Below are 27,740 nucleotides of genomic sequence, written 5' to 3' on the forward strand. Positions count from 1 at the left end.
TCAAAGGCCCTCACTTTCCCTTTGCTGTAGGAACCACCTCCAGCCTAGGTCTTGGCTGTTGGAGGATTGAGCTTCTCAAGGTCAAACAGATACACGAGTTTGTCCTTTCAAAACCAAGACCCCAACTCTTTCTAATTTCACCTTTTCTTCTTATCTCAGATGTACAGCTTCTTAACCCATCTCTCTGGACTCTGCTTTACCATCTCTGCAGACCTTCTTGGATCTCCCTTCTAAGACCTCCAGCCTCTTCCCCCACGAGAGAGAGAGAGAGAGAGAGAGAGAGAGAGAGACACACACACACGTTTTTTCAATTGGAAGAAAAAAAAACACTGACCTGGGGGGAAACTTTGGAATACTTGCAGTTCTGTCATTTAACCATCACCACCCAAAAAATTAGGCTTGTATACCAGATTCACCTTGAATAGCAGGAATATTTTGAAAGAAATATTTTCCTGACTGTATCAGTTAGGGTTAGACTTGACTGCAAGAAAATCCAGAATAATACTGGCTTCAAAAGATAGAACTTTATTTCTCCTTCACGTATAAGAAGCCTACAGATAGGCAGACAGTCCAAGGCTAGCGTGGCATTTTCACAAAATGGCCAGGGATGTGGTCTCCTATCCTGCTTTCCCACCATCTTCACACATGGATTCCACCTCATGGTCCAAAATGGCTGTTACAGTCTCCATGAATTATGACTCCATTCCACCTAGCCAGGAAGAAAAGAGAGTAGGAAGTTGTGGCTTCTCCATTTAGGGGTGCTTCCTCAAAGGCCTCACAGAACTTTCACTTAACATTTTATTGGCCAGAACTTGGTCATATGCCCAAGGAAAATTCTGTTAATAAGGAAGAGCAGATACTGTGGGGCAACTAGCTATCTCTACCACACTGACATTTCAGATGAGCCACCTCTTTTATTCCTTGATCAGCCTATTTTAAAATTCTTATTTATGGGCTTCCCTGGTGGCGCAGTGGTTGAGAGTCCGCCTGCTGATGCAGGGGACACGGGTTCGTGCCCCGGTCCGGGGGGATCCCACATGCCGCGGAGCGGCTGGGCCTGTGAGCCATGGCAGCTGGGCCTGCGTGTCTGGAGCCTGTGCTCCGCAGCAGGAGAGGCCACAACAGTGAGAGGCCCACGTACCGCCAAAAAAAAAAAAAAAAAAATTCTTATTTATGATGAATTTCAGACATTTGCAAAAAAGAGAACAGTATAACGTAGCCCCATCACAGAACTTCCACAGTTGGCCAGTCTTGTTTCTTCCAGACCTCTTCCTACTCCCCTGGATTATTTGGAAGCAAATTCCAGGCATCATGCCCATTCACCTGTAAATACCTTAGCGCATATCTCTAGAATAAGGCAAACTTTTTCTGTAAAGGGCCAGGTAGTAAATATTTTAGGCTTCTGGGGCTACACATAGTCTCTACTGCATATTGGTCTGTTGCATATTCTTTGTTTGTTTTAATTTAATTTTTTTAAGCAAAGCATTCTTACCTTGAGGGCCTTACAGAAGCAAGCCCTGGGCTGGATTTGGCCTTCAGGGTATAGTTTGCTGATTTCAAACAGTTTGGTTTTCAATTTCAGATCCAGATAAACTCCAAACACTATAACTCATTAATATTTGTCTAAAGTTCTCCCTTCTCTGTATTTTTCTCCTTGCAACTTGTTTGTTTTTTTTTTAGGGAAGGATTCTTTCTCTGAGAAGTCTCCCACACTCTGGTTTTGCTGATTACATCTATGCAGTGTTATTTAACATGTTCCTCTGTCCCTTGAATTTCCTGCAAAACTAGGCTGAATCAGGTTCATGTTTTTGTATCTAGAAGAATGTTTCCTAGGTGCTGCCGTGCACTTCCTTCTAGAGGCATCTTTCCTTTTTTGATGTTAATAGCCGTTGATGGTTATTGCCTAGATGGGTTAATTCCTTGGGAGTTGCAAAATGATGACATTATACTTCTTTCTGCCATCCCTTCCTCATTCCTTAGCTGGAATACACTAAAAGAGACCTCCCCTTGTCAGTCAGGGTTATCCTGTGTTATAATTCTCAGGGGGAAAGGCAGGATCAGTGCTTAATTCCTTCCTTCATTTACCAGTTATCAAAATGAGTGTTTCTTAGTATCATCTAACATGACCATTGGATCGAGGTTTTGGGGTTTTTTTAAATTTATTTATTTGTATTTATTTATTTTTGGCCGTGTTGGGTCTTCGTTGCTGCGCACAGTCTTTCTCTAGTTGCGTCGAGCGGGGGCTACTCTTCATTGGGGTGCGCGGGCTTCTCATTGCGGTGGCTTCTCTTGTTGCGGAGCACGGGCTCTAGGCACGCAGGCTTCAGTAGTTGTGGCACGCAGGCTTCAGTAGTTGTGGCTCGTGGGCTCTAGAGCGCAGGCTCAGTAGTTGTGGCGCACGGGCTTAGCTGCTCTGCGGCATGTGGGATCTTCCCGGACCAGAGCTCGAACCCGTGTACCCTGCATTGGCAGGCAGATTCTTAACCACTGAACCACCGGGGAAGCCCTGGATTGAGTTTTTTAATATAGCATTCTGAACTCAGGGATGTAAATAAACATAGTTTATATGTCCCGTCCATTGCAGTTATTATCCTTAGTGATGCTCAAGTCCCATCTTTGAACAGTGACAGCTTCTTCAGATTGTTTCCTGAGTTCATTTTGACGTGACCCCAGAAGTCTTTGATCGTTTTCTCACTTTGGGATATGAAAAGGTGTTCCAGGTTCATCTTACTTACTTGTGTGTGTATGTGGTAATAGCTTTATTGAGATATAAAGCCCATACCGTACAGTTCACCCAGTTTAAAACGATTTAGTGATTTTTAGTATATTCACAGAGCTGTGCAGCCCTCACCACAGTCAACTTCAGAACATTTTCATTGCCTCAGAAAGTAACCCCATACCCTTTGTACTCTCCCCATACCCTGCCCCCATTTCTCTCCATTCCCCCAGCCTTAGGCAGCCACTAATCGAACTTTCTGGCTCTATAACTTTGCCCCTTTCTTTTTTTTTGACCATGTCACACAACATGCGGGATCTTAGTTCCCTGACCAGGGATCAAACCCGCGTCCCCTGTAGAAGCGCAGAGTCTTAACCACTGGACCACCAGGGAAGTCCCTAAACTTGCCTCTTCTAGATACTTCATATAAATGGAATCATATACTGTGGGTCCTTTTGTGACTGGCTCCTGTCACTTAGCATAAGGTGTTCGAAGTTCATCCGTGTTTTAGCATGTATCAGTACTTCATTTCTTTTTATTGCCAAATAATATTCCATTACATGGATATACCACATGTTATTTATTCATGGACATTTGGACATCTCAGTTGTTTCCAAATTTTGAGTAATGCTGCTGCAAACACTCGGGTACAAGTTTTTGTGTGGGTGTATGTTTTCATTTCTCTTGGTTATACGCCTAGGACTGCAATTGCTGGGTCATATAACATCTCTGTGTTTGACCTCGTAACAAGCTACCAGACTACTTTCTAAAGCAGCTGCACCATTTTACATCCCTACCAGCAGTACATGAGGGTTCCAATTTCTCTACATCCTCACCAGCACTTGTTATCACTGGCTTTTTCTGATGTAGCCGTCCTAGTGGGTGTGAAGTAGTATCTCACTGTGGTTTTTGATTTTCGTTTCCCTGATGGCTAATGATGCTGAGCATCTTTTCATGTGCTTATTGGCCATTTGTATATCTTATTTAGAGAAATATTTATTCAAGTCTTTTGCTTATTTTTAAATTGTGTTATTTATCTTTTTTTAATTATTGAGTTATAATTACCTTGTACATTTCTTACCACCGACCTGGAATCAGCCATTCCTTTAAGGAGCTCTGGTTCCCTTTATTGGGGAATGATGTTTAGAGACCTCACTCCAGGGTTCCTCATTGCTACTCATTGATCACATGTTTAGTTTCTTTAAGAGAAAATACATCTTGAGTTTATACTGGTTTTTACTTAACCTCATCAAGCTTATATCTTAATTTTCTTCCTCCCACACTGAAAATCCCTGTTTTAAAAAATATCAACATTTGTTTTTGACTCGTTTTTTCACAATACAAACACAACAGTCTCAGAATAACACTAACCACCTCCATCAGTATGATTATTAGAAAGTATTAAAGATGTTTCAAAGTTATTTTTGACCTTCAGATTATCCATCATTTTGCAGTCATTTGAAATAGTTCTTCTTGGTGTGTCTACATGGTCCCTCTTATGTGGCATGTATTTGAGTATTTCCTGTGTGCAGTGGTCTGAGTATTCCACAGCTTTACAAAGGAGGAGAAGGAGAGGGAAGAAAAAAGGGGGGGGCTTCCCTGGTGGCGCAGTGGTTGAGAGTCCACCTGCCGATGCAGGGGACACAGGTTCGTGCCCCGGTCCGGGAAGATCCCACATGCCGCGGAGCGGCTGGGCCCGCGAGCCATGGCCGCTGAGCTTGCGCGTCTGGAGCCTATGCTCCGCAACGGGAGAGGCCACAACAGTGAGAGGCCCACGCACTGCAAAAAAAAAAAAAAAAAAAGAAGAAGAAGAAGAAGAAAGGGGGAAGAGACAGCGGGTTATGTGTAGTAGGAAGTTGCCATGTAGGAATGTTGTGGATATACTTTCATACGTCAGAGAAATCATCACGCTCCAATTTCAGCTTCATACGCTCAGGGTTTACGGGTACTTTTGTTGTTGTTTTTTCAAAATAATAGGGTGGCTTAGACTAAGATAAGCCTTCCCCAGCCTACTTTCTGAGCAGTTCACTAAGTATTTTTTCTAGTAAATCTGCTAACCTGAAGAACTGTACCAAACATTTACTGCTTTTTCATTCTCAAGTGTGTTGGGAGTAGAAGGACATCCTATCCAGCTAGGAGTTGTGGCAGCAGCATCTCCTTTCTGGGCCCACACGTGTTCTACTTAGTTACAAATGTCAAGAGAAGGTCTTTCAATAATCTGTAAGCTTGTTTAGGGCCTTTTTTGGGGGTGAACCCTGAAAACTTTTATTGTTCGAGTTGTAGTGTTTGGCCCCAACTCATTATTTTGAAGACACAAGTGCCCAGTTTTAAAATTATGCCCCTCCCCTCATGCCATCCGGGCCTGGCACTGCTTCTGGGCTGGTCTCTTCAGCATCTTTCAGGGTGGAATTTGAGATCTCCTCTGGCTGCCTTGTTTTCAGGCTGCTGTGAGCCTCCAGAAGCTGACGTGAGGAGTCGCCGCCAGGCCAGTGCACTCTGGCACCTCGTGTGCTTTAGTGTTCTGTCTCCCTGAGCACATGTGAGAAGGAAGGCACTTCCTCTGCTCTGTCGCTGCCTCAGCCCCGCTTAGGATGTGGGCAGGGAAGGTCCCTTGTTGTCACCATAAAGGTCATACTGGGGCTGGACAGCCCTGTGACTGCATTATGCCACTTCAGTTACAGGAAACTCCCCACTGGCCTGTACCCAGTGTCTTTGGTGAAGAACTCATCTTAGGACCACTCACCGGTAGAGGGGCCATGTCATGGCCATAAGCACAGGAGCCCATGGTGATAGAGGACAGACAGTGACAGGTCGGGATGCGGCCTGAGCAGGGGCAGCGGGCCCAGGCTGCGGGCGGGGCGCTTTCCAGTTAAAGTGCGTGTTCTCTCCACGTGAACCTGGAGGACTTGGGCCTCTCCTCGTGCAGCCCGTGTCCCCTCTGCCGGGCAGGGGCCGAGGAGACAAAAACAGATAGGACTGTTTCTTACCTGAGCACCGAGCTGTGCTTTGACTGGATGAAGGTCATCTAAGATGGAAGTGTCTCTGTGATCACTCTCAATATGAGTAAAATGAGCATGGAAATAAAGTATTGTGTATTTAGAAAGGTGCTCTTCCGGGTACCTTTCGGGCTTTGAAAACTGCTTTTCGGTGAACTGGCGGTTGTCTGGTTTACAGCTGCCGGCTCTGGACACAGCCTCATGTGCCGTCTCTCTCAGTCTTTCCTAACCTGTGCCTCAGGAGGATTGGAAAGTCTGACATCCTCTCAGAAATCTGGCTTCAGTAGGGAGAGTTGAGCTCTGGCCAGGTTACAAACGGTCGGCTCTGAAGGAGATGAGGGTGTTGGCACGGTCGCCGGGTACGTGCACATTCTAAGGGTGCCCTTCTGCCTGTGAGAGAGAAGCCAGGCTGAGAGTGAAAGACCTTCTGGCTGGTGTGTTTGTGTTTGGGCTGGAAGGTCGTGGTGAATATGGAAAGCTGCCCCCTCCTGTGATGGTCTTTTGGGCCTGGGGTAAAGGAGGGTAAGTTCTGGGATCTGACTTTGTCTTGGAATTCGGGTGCCCACTTGCACATGTGTGCCTGTCATTGCACGGTTCTTTCGCCATCGTTCTTTAGTTGAGTTCACACAGCTGCCTCTCCAGAAAGATGGCATTCTAATTATAATTGCTCAGGAATCAATGAAGAATTAGTGGAATTTTGTCCTGCCTCAGCAGATGCAAGCGTACAGGCTCCTCCCTTTTCCTTTGCCCTGCTTGTAAAGAGAGTGAGCTTGAGTGTGGCGCTTCCAAGGCACTTTGACTCCCTCTGATGCCGTGATGCTCTTCTGTGTGGCCTGGTGATGGGCTTCTTGGATGAACGGCCTTCCCCACCCTCCTCTAGGCGATGGGGTGCAGGGGGCCTGCCTCCACGCCACTTGCTCTCTCTTCTAATTACGTCATCTCTTGTCTCTCCACCTTGTCTGTAATCACCAGCTAGTTAGCTGTTCCTTAAATATTTGCGAGATTATGTTTAACTCCTAGATGGTGATAACAGGAAAATGCCAACCTTCTCCTTTCTTCTTCCAGTACTTGATTCTTGGCGATCTCAACCCTCCACGTTTCTCCAGGAATAGGCATCGAAACTATTACAGAGTGGGGTGACACTGATTCTGATTATATGGAGTATGCCTTATTTTTCTTTTAATTCGTATTTCAGAAGTAATACATGTTCATTGTAGCAAAGTAAGAAAAAGCAGAGAAGCAAAAACAAGAAAATAAGGGGTGTTTCATAGCCATATTTTTTCCTATACGTGTGTTCTTGGTTTTGTTTTGTTTCCAAAACATACTGTGTATACACCAGTGTACCGTCTGGGCTGTTTTTCCACTTAACATTGTATTGTCTTTCAACGCTATCATATATTCTTGTTTTGTTTTGTTTTGTTTTGTTTTTTTGCCGTGTGTGGGCCTCTCACTGTTGTGGCCTCTCCCGTGGCGGAGCACAGGCTCCGGACGCGCAGGCTTAACGGCCACAGCTCACAGCCACCGGCCCCAGCTGCTCCACGGCATGTGGGATCTTCCCGGACCGGGGCACGAACCCGTGTCCCCTGCATCAGCAGGCGGACTCTCAACCACTGCGCCACCAGGGAAGCCCTCTTGTGAGTTTTTTTAATGGTAATATAATGGTCCATTGTTTAAGTCTATCTTAATTTATGTAATCAGTACCTAGTATTGAATATTTAATTATGGAATATTGAGTCGTCTGATTACCTGTTACACGGAATGCTGCAGTGAACGTTCTTTGTGGTTTAATTTTTGTACACATCCGTGTCATTTTCCTTGGGCTAAATTACTATAAAACGTATGCAAATATTTAAAGCTTTTTATGTATACTGACAAGTCATCTTTTAGATAAGCTATCCAAAGCATTACTTCCATCCATCATAGTAACTCTTTGCCTTACCACACTTGTCGGGATTCCTGTGTGGGGTGTTTTGAGTTGGGAGAGGCTTTGCAGTCTGATTTGGGGGCACACTGCTGTATTACCCACCTTCTTCCCTTGCTGCCTCCTCTGTAACTTTAGAAATAGATGTTCATGCTGAAAGCCTGAACTTCTCATGTGACACAGGTAGGTCCTACCCAGGTGTGTATCAACAGGGCAATGAATGAAGAGATTGTGGGTTTATCCATATACTGGAATACAACTCAGCAACATCAAGGAACACACTACTCATGCACACAGAGACGTGGGTGTCTACACTGAGCAAAAGAGGATCGACGAATAGAGATAGAGAATGGATTAGTAGTTGTGGGTCCGGGAGGGCTGGGGAGACATGAGGAGGGACCACGGAAAGGTCCGGAGTTTGTTTTGGAAGTAATAATGAGTCCTAAAATGGATTGTGTTGATGGTTGCAGAACACTGTGAACAGACTAAAAACCATTGCATTGCACACTTTAAATGGCTGAATTTTGGGCTTCCTTGGTGGCGCAGTGGTTGAGAGTCCGCCTGCTGATGCAGGGGACACGGGTTCGTGCCCCGGTCCGGGAGGATCCCACATGCCGCGGAGCGGCTGGGCCCGTGAGCCATGGCCGCTGAGCCTGTGCGTCCGGAGCCTGTGCTTCACAGCGTGAGAGGCCACAACAGTGAGAGGCCCACGTACAGGAAAAAAAAAAAAAAAAAAAAAGGCTGAATTTTATGGCCTAAAGCTGTTCAGAAAAAGAAGATGGACACCAAAGAGTACATACTGTATGGTTCCACTTATTTCAAGTTCTAGGCAGAAGTGATCCAAGAAACAGAAGTGAAAAAGTGGTTGTGATGGGGCAGGTTGACTGGAGAGGGTGGTGGGAAGGTTCTGTAGTTTTGAGTGATTCTCATATGGTGTATGCAATCACCAAAACTCATCACATTGGAGGAAGATGCATTCTAGTTGGAAAAACCAAGTAGGCCCTAATCACCTTTTTTTTTCCTATTTAAAAAATATTTTCTAAAGTCATTTCTCTGCTGGGTAATATGCCCTAAACTTTCTGTCCATCGACAAAGATTTCCACCAGTCATTTCAGGATACCAGCTGCTGCCACACCCATGGCCAGCTCACCCTGGGAAACCACCTTCCCCAAGACCAGAGGTTTGATTGTTAGTAAGCAGCGTCCTGCACATCGTATAATGGCTTCAGAGAACTAAAGGGTAGTAGTTCTTCCTCCACAAACCGACTGGCAGTTGTTCTGCCAGGAGTTTGGTCTGTGTGATGAACTTAGTCATTCTGAGACAGTGGGGCTTGTCATTTCCCCCTTCCAAAAGGAAGTGCCTTTATGCACTTGAAGCTTTCGATGTGCTGTGCAGGTATTTTTGGAGGGTAGGAGACGTTTTGGGAAGCCAGGCAGATTACCTAAGTCAAATCATACTCGCACTTATGGTGAGTGAGGAATCTGTGGGCAGTGGAGGACAGACAGCTGACCCACCTGGTTGGGAACATTCACGGTGAGGAACCTTCCTCGTGTCTCACTGCTTTTCTCTTGTGTGGGATGTAGGAGCTTGTCAGACTTACCATCGAGAAGCAGGGGCATCCGTCTCCAACAAGCCCAGTGAAACCCAGTTCCCCAGCCTGCAAACCAGACGGGTGAGTGCTGACCAGACCCTCCAGTATCTGGGGTCACGGTTGATCTACACTTGAGAAAGAAGGGGAGCCAGGTCCGGAACCCACATCAGGCAGGCCCTGTGAGGCCCACATTCCCTTCTCAGTGAATTCTGGGTAAGAGCCTGCATTACTTTAAAGTGTGTGTAGCTCACACCCGTTCTGAAGAATTGCCTGGTCTCCAGGTTAACAGCGTGACCTTTTCTAAGGATAGTGTGTGATGTCAAAACCCACCTGTACTTTTCTTGACCAGCTTCCTCCCATAATTAGAAAGAACTTTGAAGGGTTGGGTTTTAGGGGTTTGACCTGAGAGCATTTAACTTTATCAAGAAAGGAAACTGAGGGTAATGTGGACAGTTATAGGGCCTTGCAATAATTTCTACTACAAGCCCCTAGTAAAAATATAAAACCTACACTTGGAGCATTTTAGAACATCATCTAGTCCAGAGATTCCTCTTACAGATGAGGAAACTGAGGTGCAGAGGCAGGGGGACTTGGCCAAGCTTCTGCTGTTTGTGGGTGATCAAACCAGACTTGAAACCCCATCTCTGCCTTGGAGCCCAGGGCACAGTGTCAGCTCTGTGTCCAGGGCACCTCCGTCCCTGTCCCCCCATGACTTCCCTGCCCTGGTCACATCCTCATGCTCTCAGGACCTTCTCTGTGGCCTTCTGTAACCCCGAGTTCTCTTCAACTCTCCAGCCAGTCTGAGCTCCCCTTGACAGATCGAGAGATGGAGATTCTAAACAAGACGACCGGCCTGTCGCAGTCGTCCGAGGGGCTCCCAGATTCCACGGATGAAGAGGTCGCGCCCCCCAAACCCCCCTTACCTGGCATTCGTGTGGTTGATAATAGGTAATTTTCTGTTTTTCTAGCACCCTCCTCTATTTATGTCATAATTTCATGAATGGATGGGTAGGATGAGCCAAAAAGAAGACGGTGCCATTAGGGTCAGAACCTGCTCTTTAGGCACCTTGGCGGTTTGACCTTCCTCTGGAGGGGCGTCTCCAGAGGACGTGAGCCTGGCCCAGCGCCCTCCCTTGCCCCGCACCCTGAGAACTCCCAACCGCTTGCCTTTTAGCCTTAACCAAGCAAAAACTGGTACCATTTGTTACGAAAAGAAAAGCAAGAACTTTGGATACTAGTTTTTTGGCACTGATGGGATGGGAGTTGAAAGTGTGAAAAGCAGGTGTGAAGTGTCTGATAATGAAAGAACCCACCTCCCATACCCCAGTATCTGTTTAAAGCATTTTGTGGGGTGTCTGGTTTGATAGGGTTCCTTGCTCTGTTTCAGTCCTCCACCAGCATTGCCACCGAAGAAGAGACAGTCGGCTCCATCCCCTACCCGAGTGGCCGTCGTGGCCCCCATGAGTCGAGCCACCAGTGGCTCCAGTTTGCCTGTTGGAATTAATAGGCAGGTAATTAGCTCCATCTAGAAAGGCAGAGGAAGGCTTCAGGTCTGGGGATTTGGTTCCTGAAGCTGAGAGAAACCCAGTGGTCTTCAGTCCCTGGCGTTGGTCAGGAGGAGCTCTCCGCACTGGGGTGGAAGTTCCCTCACGGGGTGGGGAGGCCGAGACCGGCCCCAGGGCCTCCCTCACACTGAGCTCTGAGCGCTGGCACAGGCCCTCTTTCTCAGGAGGCGCAGAAGTGGCGTTCACAGCCTACAGCAAAGACGGGCCTTTCCAGCAGGTTGCTGAGCCTGCCAGTATCTCCTTCTCCGAGTAAACGTACCGGCTCCCTCCCCTGGCCTCTGCCACCATTTCCCAGGAGTGACTTGGTTTGTTTTCGTTTTTGCCGGGAGGATTTTGACGTGGACTGTTACGCACAGAGACGACTGTCGGGCGGCAGCCACTCATATGGCGGCGAGTCGCCCCGCCTGTCCCCCTGCAGCAGCATAGGCAAGCTCAGCAAGTCGGACGAGCAGCTGTCGTCTCTGGACAGGGACAGCGGGCGGTGCTCCCGGAACACAAGCTGTGAGACTCTAGGTGAGCTGCCGGCGTCGCGGCCACCACTGCTGGCTCATCGTCTCTCCGGGGCTGTTTTGGGCTCAGACAGTGATGCCAGTCATTGGCTCTGTTGACCTTGGCCAAGTCACTCAAAATCCGAGCCTCAGTTTCCTCATCTGCAAAATGAGGATACCAGTGTCTGCCTCTGAAGGGGGTTGAAAGTTTAAATGGAGTAGCAGTGTGAAACCCCATGGGAGATACTGAAATGGTAGCTGTTACTTCAGTTAGTCTGTCAGTGTGTCATTTGACTCCCTTTGCCAGAATTCAGAGCCCTCTGTGCTCAGAGCTCCTGCCCACTTCTGACGGAGGGCGAAGGCAAGGGAGCTGGCCTCGGGCGGTGGGGCCCAGTGAGGGTCTGGCGTGCAGTTTGGCAGGAGGCCTACAGAGCACTGAGCTGTCCATGTCCCGCGAACTAGATACTTCACTTCTGAGAGTTTATCTTAAGAACATAATCAGAGATTTATGGCAAGATTTCTGTCCAGAGACATTAATCTCAGCATTATTAAGAGTAATGATGATAAACTGGAAAGAATCTACTACTCAGTGATAGGAAATCAGGAGACTTATGATACATCCATTTGGTGGAATAATACATAGCTGTATTAAAAACCAATTATGATATAGTGATCAGCGGACAAAATCCAAGACCACTTATATAGTGTTTTCTCAGAGTTTAAAAAGGAAAAAAAATCCAAGGGAAAAAAGACTTTTAAGGAAATATATCCAGTAGTAAGCAGAGATTATAGTTAGATTATGGGATTGTGGGTGATTTTTATTTTCTCAATAGGGTTTTTTGGCCACCTTTTCTACAGTGGTCATGCATTTTTCTTTTTTTAAGTAAGAAACTTTTAAAAATCCAGGAAAGTACAAAGAATTGGATAGCAAACAGTCAAATTCCCATCTGGTTTTACTTTTATAAGCAGGAGAAAAATGAAAAATATAAAGTAAAGTGAGAGTCTTTGCGGATGAGATGGGAGATGTGTTTTGGTCACTCTAATGAGCAGCGCTGGGTCAGGGAAGAAGCGTGGGAGCTTTTCTTTCTGTGGGGGCTGGTGGCTCACAGTATGTTTCTCCTGTTGTGAACGCAGATCATTACGACCCTGACTACGAATTCCTCCAGCAAGACCTCTCTAACGCAGACCAGATACCTCAGCAAGTGGCCTGTAACCTCAGCCCGTTGCCAGAGTCCTTGGGGGAGTCTGGGTCTCCGTTTCTCGGCCATCCTTTCCAGTTGCCTCAGGGCAGCTGTCCCCAGCCAGAGGGGCCCTCGGCCCCAGGGCAGCAGATGGATGTGCCGCCTGCTCTTCCCGAGAAGAAGCGCAGGAGTGCGGCCTCCCAGACGGGGGACAGCTCTGGCTGCAGGGCGTCCTACGAGCGGCATCCCTCGCAGTACGACAACATCTCCGAGGAGGACCTGCAGAACCCAGCCTCGGTCCAGTCCGTCCCCTTCACGCCCTTTGCTGCTATTCTTCCCTTTCAGCAAGGAGGTTCCTCAGCCTCTGTTGAATTTGTGGGTGATTTCACTGTTCCTGAATCAACGGGTGACCCAGAAAAACCTCCTCCTCTACCAGAGAAGAAAAACAAACACAGTAAGCTTTTGTTGAGCTATTGTCGGGAAGCACCTTTTGTAACCTAAAATGGTGTTTTATTGAAACATTAGATCAGAATCAAACCAGTGGCCTCGTAATTTCATAAAAGGTAGAACCACAGGTATGTGGACACTTACAGGAGCCTTGCGTTGTCAGTACTGGGGATCATTTTTAAAGCCTGATAAGCTGACATCTCCTTTTGGTCTCGACAGAACCTCAGGTCTGGTCTCCACAGAGTATTTGGCCTCTTGTAGATGGCAGTCAGTTGACCTTCTGGCCCGAACACGTGGTGACAGAGAGAAACAAATATCACGGCATTGCTTCTGGGTAAAGCAGAACAGACATTTGAATTAAAATAGCCCTGATCGCACCCACAGGGGTTTTCTAAGGCTCCCTGAAATGCAGGGGGCTGTTTAGAGAGAACCCTGGTACCGCTCTGTGTTCTGTTTGCAGACGCTGAAATGTCACGTCACCACTTGGAATCTGAGATTTGCTTGGTTGGAGTTGCTGAGGACACTTCTTGGACCAGATGATCTGATATATGATGTTATTAGGGCCCAGGGGTAGAGCTGAAATTTCGGATTTTTGTATTTTGAATATTTTCCAAGGTCCTATGTAGAGTTCTGCAGGGATTTGCTTTTCTGCTGGCTCCCCGACTGCTCTGTGTTGCCTGTCTCTCTGCCCCGCCCTCTCCCCATGTCACCGGCACGGCTCTGCCTCATCTTCCTTGGGCAGACTGGCTGTCAGTGTTTCAATATGTGTGTGGCCACATCAGCCCACAGCCCCAGGATTCCCTGGCCTCAGTGGAAACATCCGGCAGATGACTTCTGTGACCTGGAAGTTGAGTATCCATTCCAAATTCCCAAGTGAGAGCGTCTGACTGGCCCTGCCGAGAGCGGCCCATTCTCAGAAGGGGAGACCTGGCCTTAGTTACCGCACTGGGTGTCGCCCAGCTTGTATAATGGCCTCGGTGGTATGGTCCCCCAGCTGGAGGGAGAGCTGGCTCTGTAGGGCTAATGATGATGTTCCCGTCTGTCACGTAAGTTCACTCACTAGAAACCAGGCCGCTAGTAGAGGGAGCTGCAGGCGGCAACGCCAGGAACGTCTCCTTCTGCGCCTGTCTACACGCACAGGTGTCTAAAGAGCCATTGCCTCTCCCCTCCACCCACCTGGCCTGACTGAGCAGCGTGCCCTTGAGGGCTCGCACCCTTGCCTGTCCTTTCCTAGGAATCTTCTGGACCCAGACCAAGAACAGGCTTGCATCTGTGCAAACCACAGCAGACTTGTGGTGCCGCCTGGCTGGGGAGCCAGGAGCCTCGCCCTCTGAGCTCTTAGACCAGGTGTGGGCAGCCGGCTTCAGGCAGAGAAGAAAAGGAAAGGGGGAGGCGTCCGTTGTTGCCTTTTGAATAGCCTCAAGTCTCCTGTGGCTGAAAATATTTCCTATTAATTTAGGCATCCATTTCTAGGCTCTATGTCATCTGTAAATGTCTGTAGCTCTTGTGCCTGCAAACCTTTAAAATCTACTGAGCGCTTCCGGTGTGGCACCCTTGACATACTCTGACATACTCTGTCGTATTCGTCCTTACCAACCTCCTGGCTGGCCGGGTGTCATTAGCCCGCTTTTTATAGCTGAAGAAACTGGAGCTCAAAGGAACTGAGCCTCTGCCCAAGATCAGATCAGCAAGGAAGTGGGTGGCAGATGTGGGTTTCTGAGCGGTGTTTTCCTAGCTCAGCTCACTGCCTCCCAGGCTGAGGAGGAAGGCCTCCCCCCACTTCCCTGAGCCCTGTGCCCGCTTACAGTAGGAACCCCTGCGCAGCTGGTGGTCTCCTCGGTGCCCTGTGAAAGGACCCCTGACTTGAGGCTCCCTGAGGCTTAGTCCTAGTCTCAAGTCTGCTCTTCACTTCCCGAGAGGACCCTTGAAGAGTTCCAATCTGCAGCCCCGCAGAAAACTCCTCACAGAGTTGCTCTGAAGGAAAGGAGGAGATAATCATCACCTTTATACTTGGCTAGCGCTGGACAGAGCTTGTGCACGCGCAGCCTCGGCGTCAGAGAGCATCCCCGTCCTGTGGGTTGCTCCGAGGGTCCCCGGCCCTGGGAGCCCCTTGTGCCAGACAAGCTTCCTCATCGCTGTCTGCCCATAGCCCCAGGTGCCCACTGGGCCTTCCCAGTGATGCCGGCGTCTGTAGTCTCTGGGCCCTTGTGCTGGGCTACCTTTGAAGTGGACTGGTCCTCCTTGATTCTAGAAGGTGGCGACCATCGCTGCTGCTTCTCTGTGCTTGGTTAGCAGCTCTCTACAAGGACCTCAGCATCAAGGAGTTCATGGCGCTCCTGAAAAGATCGCAGCCTTGCTGAAGCTTTCGGTTTGGGTCAGGCAGAGGCGGTTGCATTCAGGCTCCTTAGGGAGAAATTCGTGGGCATTTGGGGTCATCTTCATGGTTTGCATCTTGCCCTGGAACCCAGTGGTATTGCTTGTGCAGTGTTAGCGAAAAGGCGATGTGGGGTTCCAGGGGGACTGCAAGCTGCGCTTCTCTTTGAGAAGCACTGGTTTTATGGGGGAAACCACCTTTTACAGCCAAGCTCCACTCTGTGCTTTCTGGAGCTGAGATGTTCTTACTGATTCCTTTAAATAAAGAAGGTAACTTTGAACCCTTCTTTCAGTGAAGGGTGCTAGAAAGACGTATTTGGAGAAAGGCATTTCCTGTTTACCTTGACCCCCGTTGAGGTACAGAGAAGAAAAAGACCATCTCCCTACCTTCACAGCTGCCTTCCCCAGCAAAGTATCTCTGTCCTTTCATTTCCGACTGGTTTAGGTCTCCAGTTAAGCCCAACTTTCTGGTTATTTGAAAATACGAAGTTAAGCCCTGCAAACTTGTTCTTGCCGTGGTGTCTTAGTGTCTGAACTTTGGCTTCACCTAGCAGGTGCTCGCATCCCTTCACCTCCCTCTTAGTTCGTGCGCGGTAACTCTGTAAATAAGTTAGTACTTATTTCTGACGCAGGTATTGAGGGGCGCAACGGTGCCTTTCCCTCCAAACACGCGTCTGTATAGAGGATGCCCTAACACCCAGGAGCTTCCTCCGCTACCTAGAGAAGGGGAAGGGCGGAGCAGTTCCGGCCTGCCTTGACCTCGACTTTGCGACAGGGAGTGGAAAGTGCGAGATCCCATCCACAGAGGTAGACTGGGGTTGGAGAAAGGGCTTCTGCTCCAGTCCAGCCTCACAGCTACGGACACCAGATGACGGCTCTGTCAGGTCCAGACTGTCACTTCTCCCAGAACCCTCTGGAGTCTTCAGAAAGGCCTGGCTCAGAAGATGGGCTTGGATCACTAGCCTCCAAAAGTCACAAATAAAGTATACGCTGATGCCCTCACGGGAGGGCTGAGGGCTTCACACCTGCCGCGGAGCCGCTGCCTGTGGCCAAAACCTCCGTCGGTGGCGCCACAGTGCCGGTGAGGGAGCCTGCCCGCTGTGCGGGCGCCGCAGGTGCAGGCAGCTGCGCCGTGAGGCCGCGGCTCCGCGACAGATGGCCGCAGTGGCAAGGGCTAGGGCTGCTTTTTTTTTTTTAGCATCTTTATTGGAGTATAATTGCTTTACAATGGTGTGTTAATTTCTGCTTTATAACAAAGTGAATCAGCTATGCATGTATCCCCATATCCCCTCCTCCTCGCGTCTCCCTCCCACCCTCCCTATCCCACCCCTCTAGGTGGTCACAGAGCACCGGGGCTAGGGCTTCTTAAAGGGCTTGTAGAGAGGAGGATCCTTATGTTTCAGTGTGAGCACTTCTTTTCTCACTGTTCGTCCCTCTGTACAGAGGATGTTCCATAGAACCTCTGGGCTTGGAGGGGGAGAACTGAGCTTAGTGACTGTTATTTCTCGCCTACCCAGCGGGTGCTCTGCAAGACCCGCCCCCGGGGCTGCAGCCTGGTTCAGCAAGTCACTGAGCAGGGACAGATGCGGGGGGGACATGCGTTCTCTTCATTCGTTCATTCTGTAAATATGTGTGGATGCCTACTGTGTGTTAGGCACCGCTGATACAGCAGCGGACAGGACGGACAAGGTCCCTGCCCTCCTGCAGCTTCAGCTCTTGAGTGAGAGGCAGTAAGTCCTGTTGCACCTGCTTCGGAGATTCTTCCTGAACCAAACCACTCACCCCCACCCCCACCTCCACCGCGGCCTTTCACCTGAGCAAGACAGCCGCCCAGAACCGTCTTCCCAAGACGAAGCAGCTCCGGGCACACCCGGGGTGGGGGTGGGGGGCTTCTGTGGGTTCCCGCCAACTCAGCATCAAGCCCACTTCCTTACCCCGTTCACACAGCCCCATGCAACCTCCTGGGTCATCCCTCTCCCCTCACCAGCTGTGCTCTGCCAACCGGACCCTCGTCCTGGCTGTGGACCTCTGCCTGGCCGGGAAGCCTCTTCCACCCGTCCTCACCCTTATTCTAGAGAAGCACCCCCATCGCCACCCCATTTCACTGTCCTCCATGGGACACGCATACCGCACCTCGGCCTGTTTTCTGTCTCCCTGGGGAGGGTGTGAGCACCACGCAGGCGAAGGATTCGCTTTGCTGGCCCCTGTGTAGTCCCAGCACCTGGGTCAGGGCCCAACACATAGTAGGTGCTCAGAAAAATCAGACGAAGGAGAAAAGCCCAGCTAGCTCGTGATGCGCAGTGGGAAGGCCTCCGACGGAAGGGAATGCGGGGCTGAGGAGGGGCTGCTGGGGCAGAGCCGGCGGTGAGAGGCCTCCACGGAAGTCAGGGAACCTGAGCCCGAGGCCCAAAGGAGGGAGAGAGTCGGGCCTGGCAGCGTAGCAGCAGGGTTGCGGGAAGAGCAACTGGAACAGCGCTGTGGAAAGCCCCGAGCATGGTCCGGGAACTGAGAGAGCCAGAGGAGCGGGCAGCGTGCACTGGGCGCCTGCTGCGCCCTGAGCCCTGCGCACGGCCCACAACCACGGCCCTGGGGAGGCTGGAAAGCCCCGAGGGCTTCTCAGCACGGAGTGGAGTGCCCCCTACGCCTTTCTAAAAACAGACTCTATTCCCTAGAGCGGTTCTAGGTTCCCAGGGACGTTGAGCGGAAAGTACAGGGAGTTCCCATAGATCCTTGCCCTCCCTCCCCGCACACACGGCTCCCCACCACCACCCCCGCCCCCCGTCACCACCTCCACCGTGACCCCCCGTGACACGCCATGGTCGCCAAGTCAGGGTTCACATCGCCTTGACACGGGTGTCCGCGTGGTAGTGTCGTACAGAGTGGGCTCTCCGGGCCCTCACCCTGGCCGCTGTGAGGGGGTAGGGTGGGGATCTGTGCACGGCGGTCTCCAGCCCAGTGCCCCCCTGTGTCCGCAGTGCTGGCCTACATGCAGCTGCTCGAGGACTACTCGGAGCCGCAGCCCGCCATGTTCTACCGGACGCCGCAGAAGGAGCACATCTACCAGCAGAAGAACAAGCTCCTCATGGAGGTGTATGGCTTCAGCGACTCTTTCAGCGCCGGGGATGCCCCGCAGGAGCTCGCCCCGCCCCCCGCCCTGCCCCCCAAGCAGCGGCAGCTGGTAAGCGGCCCCTCCCGGGTGCCCCTCGCTGTTCCACCCCCAGCAACCAGTCTCTCATCCTGACGGGTCTCTAGGAACTGGGATGGTCCTGGGGCAGGTTTCGGCACCTCTCCTTCCGAGCCAGGGCTCTGGGCCGTGCTCTCGTGCCCTCGCTGCGGCCTGTCTCCTGCTGCACCATCTCCCCACCCTGGGGGGTGGCACCTTTCTTTTCCAGAGCAGCCCCTGCAGCTGGGGCTGGCTTGTACTCAGAATGTTTGCTTTCTCTGTTGACGGTCCTTTTTCTCTCTTCTTTGGCTCCAATATAGACCTCCCAGAAAGGAGGGACTCAATCAGAGCACAGGGCACGGTCTGTGTAGGGCCATCTGTGGACTTGATTTACATAATGGGCCTCACTCTGCCCAGTGGTTTAACACCCCGCCCTGGCCGGGGATGGCCCAGTGAGAACCAGCTCTATTGAAGCAGGATGACTTTGCACAGAGCCGCTTTGTGTTTCAGGCATGGCGTACCGTTCGTCCTTCAAAAACCCCTCCTGTGTAAGGACTCCGTGTAGGTGGCACAGAGGCAGGCTGTCCAGCCGTGGGCAGGCTGTGAAGCTCTGGGACCAGACGAGGGGCACGGCGGGTGCGCCTCTCAACCTTTTTCTCTTTGCCACCAGTTTACTAACTGAGTGGGCTCTGGTCAGGGTGTGGAATCCAAATGTCCCATCCAGCCGTGTTCTCCAGGAGAGGAGACCCGACTTTATCAGAGCTACATGTGCTGTCTTGCTCTTACGCTGGTCAATCTGGTAGTGATTTAACCAGCGAGGGGCCCAGCGTGGCTGGCCAGGCCGCCTTTTATCCATTGCGAGAGGACGTGAGGTACTGCCCCGACTTTTCTGGGAGGCAGCTGCCGACCGGACGACAAAGGTCCCCGGGTGACTCCTCGAAACTGTCTGGGCCTCAGCAGTGCTGTGATCGGGCCTCGAGCATGCCTGGCCCCAGGCATCCCCGAGCCTGCCTACACTCAGCGGGCTCTGGGGCTGGCCCCGCAGAGCCACAGCCAGCCTCTTGGGGGACAGCCTGGTCTAGTAGAGGAAAGGCCAGGCTCGGGCTGGGAGTCGTGGGTCGCAGCTCTGCCACTAGCTAGCTGTGTTTCAGCAGTTGTGCTCAGGGTCTTAGTTTTTCACCTGTCCTGCTCACCCCACAGACACCTGAACATGCCCGAATATGAACAGAAATTGAAAGTTGATTCTAGGATTTCAAGAAGAAATTGTCCCCACAGAAATACAGATGCCTGCCCCCGGGACCTCTTACCTAACATGTTTGTTACAGCTGGGCCAGCTAGGGTGAGATGTGAAGTTCTCTCGTGCCCACCTGCCGGGGCGCGCCTGTCGGCCGGCCTTGGGCATCTTCTCTACCGTGCAGCCCATAGGCGTCAGAGCGCTGGGGAGAGATCCCTAAGGAGCGCACGCGAGTCCCAGCCCGCGTGAGAGAGCTGTCAGACGGCCTCACCTGTGGCAGGGCGGCGGTGAGGGCAGCTCTGGGGAGAGGCCTGCCGGGGGCCCGGGAGGTGGGCCTCCGCCCTGAGTGAGCACCGGGGCTTTCGTATGGTGTCGCACGATTCTCCCCACGGCCCCTGGCACCCCCATTTTAAGTAAGCTGAGGCTGAGAGAGCTGGCGAGACTGACTCAAAGCCCACTGCCAGAAGTGGAAGATTTGGGAGCCGCGCCCAGCTCTGACTGAAGCCTGGGCACACTTGTGCCATGGCCTGTGCCGGCTGCTTGGCATCCCTTCTCCAGGGCAGACGCAAGAAGTGTGACCCCATTTTTCCAGACAGAAGTGAGAGTGCTGGTTACACCTGCTGGCCCGCGTGCGCCGAGGGAGGCTGGTTCTAAGTGCTTTCCGTGCATACCGCCCAGCACCGTGTTCCCCACATCCTACAGATGACAACCTGGGGCACAGAGAGCTTTGAGTAATGCCCAGGGCCAGGCAGGTCATGAATGGCGGGGCTCAGATTAAACCCAGGCAGCCTGGCTCCCCCTCTGCACTCTGCCGGAGCACAGCCACCCCACAGAGGGGGGTCTGGGGCCCGAAATAAGCGGAAGGCAGGGACTCACCCAGAGGAGTCTGTGTGGCTCCTCCCACCTTACCGCCACTTCCAGCGGACCCAGAAGTGAAGAGGGTGCCCACTCACCCAGGTCACCTTTGGCAGGCATCCTTAACCCCTGAGCTGGGCCGGGAAGCCATCCCTCTCCAGAATGTCCCAGCAGAGTCGGGTAGCAGCCTGTTTAGCCTTTATGTGTACATGCCTGACTGTTCTCTGCTTTTCTCCCTCCTTCCCTGTCTTCTCTCTCCTTCCTCTGTCCAGCAGGCCTCCTATGCTGCTTCTTCCTTCTCCTCTGTCTCCTACTGTGTCCAGCAAACTAAAGTGGCCTTCACTCCCGAGGACGGCAGTGCCACTCAGGGCATCAGTGTGTCCGTCTCTAACTCCTTTCTCAGCCGGCACGGCAACTTACCTGTGCCCTCGGTGAGTCGCTCCCTGCTGCTCGCTACTGGGAAACTGGTGAGCGAGATCTTTCCCTTGTCGCTCCTGCCTCCCGACGTGTGTGCTGCTGCCCATCGCCGGCTCTGTCTCTCCGCAGGCCCCTGCACTAGATGGGAAAGGGTATGCGTGGTTGGCTGGCTGTGGCCCAAAGGACTGTGTGAGCCGGTGGGGCGGGGATCATTAGCGGCCACGCTTGGAACGTCATCACCCAGGCATAAACTGGCAGGGATGTCTTGGCCTTTTTATTCCATTCTCACACTGGGCCTTGGGTCAGCCCTGTAGTGTTCTGTGTTTAAAAAGGAATAGTCCTCACGTAGGAAGCAAAGCCCCAGAGAGCAGGTTATACCCAGCATGACGGAGTTTGAGTTTGAGAGCTGTATCAGTTAGCTTTTGCTAACTCTTGCTACGTAACATACCACCCCAAAACTTTGTGGCTTAAAGCAACAGTAACTGTTTGTCATTGCCTAGGACACAGCTTAGTAGTGTGGCTGTGCTGACGCAATTAATCTGTTCCAATGAAACTCCGGATGTCAGGGGAAAGAACTTGGCAAGGGGGCACATTTGGGCTCCACTTAAAATCGGTTTATCCTCCCCAGGCCTCAATTTCTGTCCCTTGGGATTGTACTTTTCCTTGCCTCTTATAGCAGTTCGTGAATGGGAGGATTAAGTAAAATCACAGGAGACTTCCAGGCACACAGTAAGCCTAGAAAGTTTATTACTATTGCGCTTTCTCTTAGAGGTCTGGACTCTGGTCTTGGCTCTGCTCTGATTCTGTACAGGAGAGCTTGGGCAAGTGGCTTAACCTGCTTGCACTTCCCTTTCCCTCTATGAATGACAAGGTTGACCTGGTGACTTTTGGAGACCTCTCCAAGCTTGGGTTCCCAGTATGGTCTTGTCCAGTTTCCGTATTTGGGAGCCATCCAGCGCCCGGCTTAAGCTGCGCCTGCCCGTTGTGAGGCCCTTGGGGCGCAGTCCTCCCTTCAGTGTGCTAGGGCCTAGCTTTTTAGAGCCGGCACCAACCATACGTGCTGTAGAAAGGCTAAACACCACTCGCCCCACCCCCAGCCCTGCCCTGGTGCACAGACGCCCTCTGTTTCCTCAGCACGCACCTCTGGCAAGCTCCTTTCACAAATCTTGCTAAACTTGGCTTGTAGACAATCCCAGCTCTTGACAGTTTTCCCCCCCTCTGTGAACAGAAAGTAAGTGTGAGTTTTCCTAAGGGTGTCTACAATATCCCTTTTGAGTAGTTTGGGGTAGAAGACTGTCAATGCATTGGACTGTTTACTACGGAATTAAAGAAAATTTGAGGGCATTTTAATTAAGTTTGGGTATGAGTACGTCATGGTTTTCAGCCCTGGCACGTAGGGGAGTCTTACGGCATCTTGCAGCAGAAATGTTGTGTTCTCAGCGGCAGCTCCACAAAGGAGCCTGAGGGGAGTGAGCTAAGAAAGGTGCTTTATTTCACTTAAAGGAAAGTCCCTCCAGGCCTCAAGAGCTGTTAGTAATGGCCTAAATGTATGCAACACTTGACATTTGAAATGCTGAAACCCCGGAGAAATGACTTAGTGTAATACCAGCGTATTCTTCGCATATTCTCTGCTACGTTCTAAGATGAGCCCCAGACAGAAGGGCTTTGACATGCTCTCAGAGCAGCCCTTTATTCCCGAATGTCCCTGGGCCTGTGTCGTCAGTCCAGCATGGAATTCCCAAGGGCCGCCTCATAGGAATACAGCAGGTGCCAGATCTGAAGACACCGCACACAGTTCTTGGTCCAGTGACCTGTTACTTCTGCCGTGTAACAGGAAGATCGAAAACCTTGCCAAGGGAATTGTAGAGCAGTACACCTGCATTGCTCAATGTAAAATGAAGTAGGTGCTGAAAAAGCATTCTTGTTCCCTCTTCCCAGGATCCCAGGATAAGTTTAATTCAATAAGCACGGAGCCTCTCCTAGTGCGGGTGAGGCAGCAAGAAGGATCCAGAGCGAGTAGGATGGCCCCATCATCCTTGAGAAGCCCTTGCAATTGAGTAGGCAGAATAAGTTGGGCATAAAAGAGACTCCAGCCCGGGCAGAGTGTGAGTAACAGCGTGAGAGTCGCAGATGGTCTGTGGAGCCAGGACAGTGCCAGGCGGTGCTTCGTGGGGAAGGGGCGCTTGAGTGGTGGTGTGAAGGACAGTTAGGATTTCAGGGAGATAAAGGTCAGGGAAGTCTAGTCAAAGTTGTTCCACACCGAGGGCCCTGCCTGAAGATGAGGCCGGGAAGGCCTGGCATACATTCTGGAAGGAAGATTGTCTCAAGTATAAGCACGCAGGACTGAGGTCCTGGGTGAGTGGGCTGGAGGGTAGTGACAGTAGCCAGCCCTTCCACGTGTCCTGCCCCTTACCGCAGACCAGCTGCTCCCCGAGCTGCCTTGTGGGTGCGGCCCTCCGGGTCTCAGGCCAGTCTTGAGCTCTTTCCCCACTTGTGTGCCAGAGACGTTCCTGCTCCCGTTCCTGCCTGGCGCCCACCCTCCTCTTCGCAGTCTCCAGCTGGGTCTGCTTAGCCCCCCCGTCCACAGACTCCCTGTCCTTCCCGCCACGCGCTGTGATCCTAGGAGACACGCAGCCGGACTGACGTGTGGTGTCCAGGGTATTAAGACCAGTTTGATAGGAGAAGGCGTTCAGGGAAACGATGAGTGACCGTGAGACCAGAATGACGTGGAGAGCTAGGCGCAGCCTCCCCCGGGCTGGGAGGCCGACGCCCTCGTTCCTGTTCTGATTGTGCTGGGCCTTGCAATGGGCCTGCCCCTCGGTGACACTGGTAAGGGTTTGAGTGGCGGGCCCTCCTAGAAACAGCTCTCAGACGTGGTGCTGGCGTCTGCTCCTGTCCCTGGATTCTCCTCCATCACTTGTACCCCCTGGGCTGCCTGCCCTGTTCTCACTGCGGCCCAGCCCGTGCTGGCTGCCCGCCTTCCACCTCCACCCGCTTCTCGTCCCTCCAGCACCAGCCCTTCCCCCCCTCACCCTGAAGTCCCACGTGCCGTTTCCTCACCATCTCCCTCCTCTGGCTTACGTTTTCTGTCATTCTGAACCCTAGTGGTGCCAATCTTGAAAGTTTTGGGTTGGGTCCATATTCACCTTACCTTTGACCAAGGTGTTACTGAGAGTCTGTCAGTAACCGTTGGGGTTGCCAGTGCCCTCCAGGTATTGCAACGGCGACATTAGAAAGCTCCGCCGTCTCCTGAACTATTTTCTGGTACATCCTTTCTTTGCCAACCGATATTTACTATCACCAAGAGATCTATCTGGATGCTAGGAATCTGCTGAAATACTTTCTTTACCATCTTGGCTTCCGAAATGATTCTGGAGAAGTAAAACTACTAGAAGACCCAGGTTTTAAGAAGAACTTCGGAAATACCCGTAATAACTGTCATCTGTTTTTAAAAATCTTTTGGGTAACAGAGTCAAGGGTGTGTCATGTTGAGGACTTCAGTTTAAAGGGGGGAGATGTGTGGAGCTGCTGACAGTGACTCTCTGAGGGCTGGGCGCAGCCTCTCGTGCCGCAGCACGTGTGTCCTTCAGGGCCCAGCCGGGGGAGACTCGCTCTGTCCAGCCCCCTCCTCGACCTCCCGTCACAGGCATCCCGGAGACCGGGGCACTCTGACAGGTCTGGAGGCCAGACGGGGAAGGGGGAGGAGGTGGGAAAGAAGAGACGACGGAGCCGGGTGAGAAAGGGATTGTGGGCCGGAGTCACGAGCGGGCCGGCCGCTCAGCACGTCACAGCACAGCGTGTGCCCTCCTGCTGGGAAAAATGTGTTCCTGCCTCCCGTGCCTGCCTCTTGTTTCTTCCTGCTGCCACCTTCTCCTTATGGCTTCCTGCCCTGCTTAGAGAGAACTCACTCTGAGAGAAGAGAGCGTGTCTGTGGGCAGCACTGGGGCCCAGGGACGGGCAGGTTTGTCCCCGAGCTGACCTCTCCTGGGGGCCGTTGTGCCGTCGGCCTGCCCGACTCTGTGGGCTTTCCTGGAGAGCAGCCCCGGTGCCATCAGCATCGGGCAAGCCAGGGCCATGATGCCGCCCGCCAGAGAGTCTCTGCGGGCGCCTCTGCGGCTCGCTGCGGCCCAGGCAACCCGGGGGCCACTCAGGTGCCCGGAAGCCGTGGACTCTCAGGCTCTGCCCCATTTTGGGGGGCCTCACCACGGAGCGTAGTGGGCAGGTGCTGGTGTCTCCTCGCTAGACTCTGGGCCCCCTGGGATTAGGGATCCACCCCCGCCACACGCCTGCCTCGCGGGATGGGCCAAAGCCCTCGGCCCCCCGTCCCGGTGATTTCTGTGCGTGTTCCCCCATCCACTGAGTTGACCAGGTGAGAACTGAGCTCATCGTGTCCCCCCAGCCCCACGTACGCGCCTCGTTTTCACGGGACACGTGCACACCCAGTCACCAAGCCCTGTGGCCCGTCCCGTTGCCCACCCCACGCTGGTCCTTCTCTCCACCCCATCGCCGCCCCCGGTGTGGCCACCGTGGCCTCCTTTCCAGCCTTGCCGCCACAGCCGGCCGCCCTCCTTCCCCGCAAAGCAGCACAGGCAGACCAAAGTGTCACCCCGTCCCCGCAGGGCCAGGCCGCCCACCTGTCCCGGGCCCCGCCTTCCCTCCGCTTTCTCCTGCCCCCCTCCCACCCCACCCCTGGGCTTCTCTCCTCTGTCCCGGCCCTTTCCCACTCCCCCAGTCCCTTCCCCACCAGGCTTTGTCCTTACTTGCTGCGTGGACCTGAGCGTGCCACCCCAGCTCCGCTTCCTCCTCTGTCACTGGGGGCGTGAAGTTGTCGGGAGGATTAAAGGGAAAACACACATAAAGAGCATAACGTAGTGCAAGATGCCCGCCGGCATCAGTAAAAAGGGAGGAATTAGCACAGTGCTGCCGCGTTGGGTGGTTTCTCTTTCTTCTGCAGGGCTCAGGCTCTCTTTCTCTGCGAGTAGGGATTGGGCTTTTTATGTTCTTGGACTTTGTACCTGGGTCAGGCCCAGCAGCAAGTCGCAGGTGCTCTGTGACGCTGACCTGACTAGGAGCGGTGACAGGGAGGCGTCCAGCTCTCCCCCACCCCACCATCCCGGCCGTCTTTCCCTGCTTCCGAGCATTTCATCAGAACAACCTGAGCGGACTCATCACGGGAGAGGCTCTCTGTTCCCACGAATCAGAGGCACTGATCCCAGGCTGTGGCCGAGAACCCTCTTTCTTCCTCTTTTTCCTTCTCTGCTGACCCAGGAGGCCCTGGCTGCTGGCTCTCTGGCCCGAGAGACTCACAGGCACTTCTTGTCTGCTGGGCCCTTGAAATATGATTTGGCTTCTCCGGGAAGTTCACCCTGTGCTTTTCCGCCCTTCCTCAACGAGCCGGGGTGCTTGTGTGGCCATCGCTTCCCCGAAGTGTGACGCCCGAGTTCACTGCCCCTCCGAGCCTAGACACAGCTTTGAGGCAGGAGGCACAGGCAGCCAAGCACCCACCAGGTTTCTGCTGCCCACAGGGTAGCGGAGAAGCCCGGCTCTGTGCCGAGCCCCCACCCTGGAGGAGATGGTCACCGCCTGAGTCCAGGAGTGAGCCTAGCGCACCTGCTGTGGACAGCAAGGGCCGAGCGAGGAGGCGGGACTGGTCGTAGCCCAGAAGCAGGACCGGGGCTTGGGGATCCTTGCCCCAGGGGCTCGCAGCAGCAGCCACTCCACCCAGCTGTTTCTGCCCCTCCTTCTGAAGGCTCCCTGACTCTGTTGTTGGCGCTCACGGCATTGTGGATGGTCAGCGCCCGCAGGCTGCTTCACACACAGGAACTTCCCTGCAGCCCCTCACTGCACGTGTACGTCTGACTCAGTCCGTGACAGTCGACTGGTCGGGTACCAAAAGGAGCCCCTGGTCCTCGTGAAGGTCCTGTGTGATGTGAACCCAAAGGGTGCTGTTCCTACACTGACAGTTGCCTTTACATTCATGTTTTCAAGCTGCTTGTCGACTTGTCAAAGGCCCTTCCTTCCTGCTCTGTGATGGAATGTTTACCCCTGTTCTGGAGATGGAGGCACCAGAATAGAGAAACTGAACCATTTGATCAGAGTTTTAAGTCAGAGCTAAGGTTAGAATCCAGATTCCCACCCTGTGAAATACAGTGTCAAGTTGACATTTATGAATTGCTTAATGGCCAGTAAGCATTGAGACCCGATGAGGCTGAGTAGAAAGAAAAGCCCGTGCACGGGCTGGACGTTGAGAGGCGTGCTTTTGTCCTTTGTGTTCTGACACAGAGTGTAGCTACAGGCTCTAAATAGTGCTAAAGATAAGTATAAATTAGAGCCCTTGTCGTGCTGTTTAAATCCAAACTGAGTACAAAGTAGTTGAGTCAGATTTCTAGAACTAAGTTCAGACCATTTTGGAATCTCTACTAAATTTTCTTATGGAGAGTTGATGTTATTAAGGTTAATATTTAATGAATATGCAGAGCATCCTGAAACGTATTGGAGGTCCTCACAAGAATGTACTTAGCCACGAAACCGTGGGCCAAAAGCGTAGTGCTTTCGAGGAAGGTCTTGTGATTCAGCTTGCAAAAATATGGAACATGAGAAGAAACATAGTAAATTTCTACTTACATCTGTCCTAAAATTCTCCTGAGCAAAACATTTTTGTTCTTTTACATCCTTTGTTATAAAATTACAGATTAGAATTTTGAAATGAGTTTAAAACATAGACTCCACCAAGAATTTTATTCAAAAAGAGAGAAGGTGTTTTTTGAATCCAGCATGAAGCTGATGTTGCCTT

General features: G+C 52.0%; 1 protein-coding gene across 12 annotated transcripts in view; it reads left to right on the forward strand.

Moving 5' to 3' along the window:
- The window catches only part of RAPGEF1 (Rap guanine nucleotide exchange factor 1), a gene marked incomplete at its 5' end in the record, with an annotated part of 140,750 nt that overhangs the window by 83,469 nt on the left and 29,541 nt on the right, over positions 1-27,740 (forward strand). For 5 of the 12 annotated variants that reach the window (XM_082655755.1, XM_082655760.1, XM_082655751.1 and 2 more), the window contains 7 exons: positions 9,217-9,305; positions 10,020-10,172; positions 10,612-10,735; positions 11,119-11,302; positions 12,412-12,912; positions 18,254-18,456; positions 20,803-20,961. In XM_082655755.1, the coding sequence (XP_082511881.1) occupies positions 9,217-9,305; positions 10,020-10,172; positions 10,612-10,735; positions 11,119-11,302; positions 12,412-12,912; positions 18,254-18,456; positions 20,803-20,961 (1,413 nt within the window). The remainder of the gene's footprint in view (positions 1-9,216; positions 9,306-10,019; positions 10,173-10,611; positions 10,736-11,118; positions 11,303-12,411; positions 12,913-18,253; positions 18,457-20,802; positions 20,962-27,740) is intronic. The other 7 variants (XM_082655753.1, XM_082655754.1, XM_082655762.1 and 4 more) reach the window with 2 other exon arrangements.

Source organism: Grampus griseus, assembly GCF_964374135.1.
Source record: "Grampus griseus genome assembly, chromosome: 6".
Taxonomy (NCBI): Eukaryota; Metazoa; Chordata; class Mammalia; order Artiodactyla; family Delphinidae; genus Grampus; species Grampus griseus.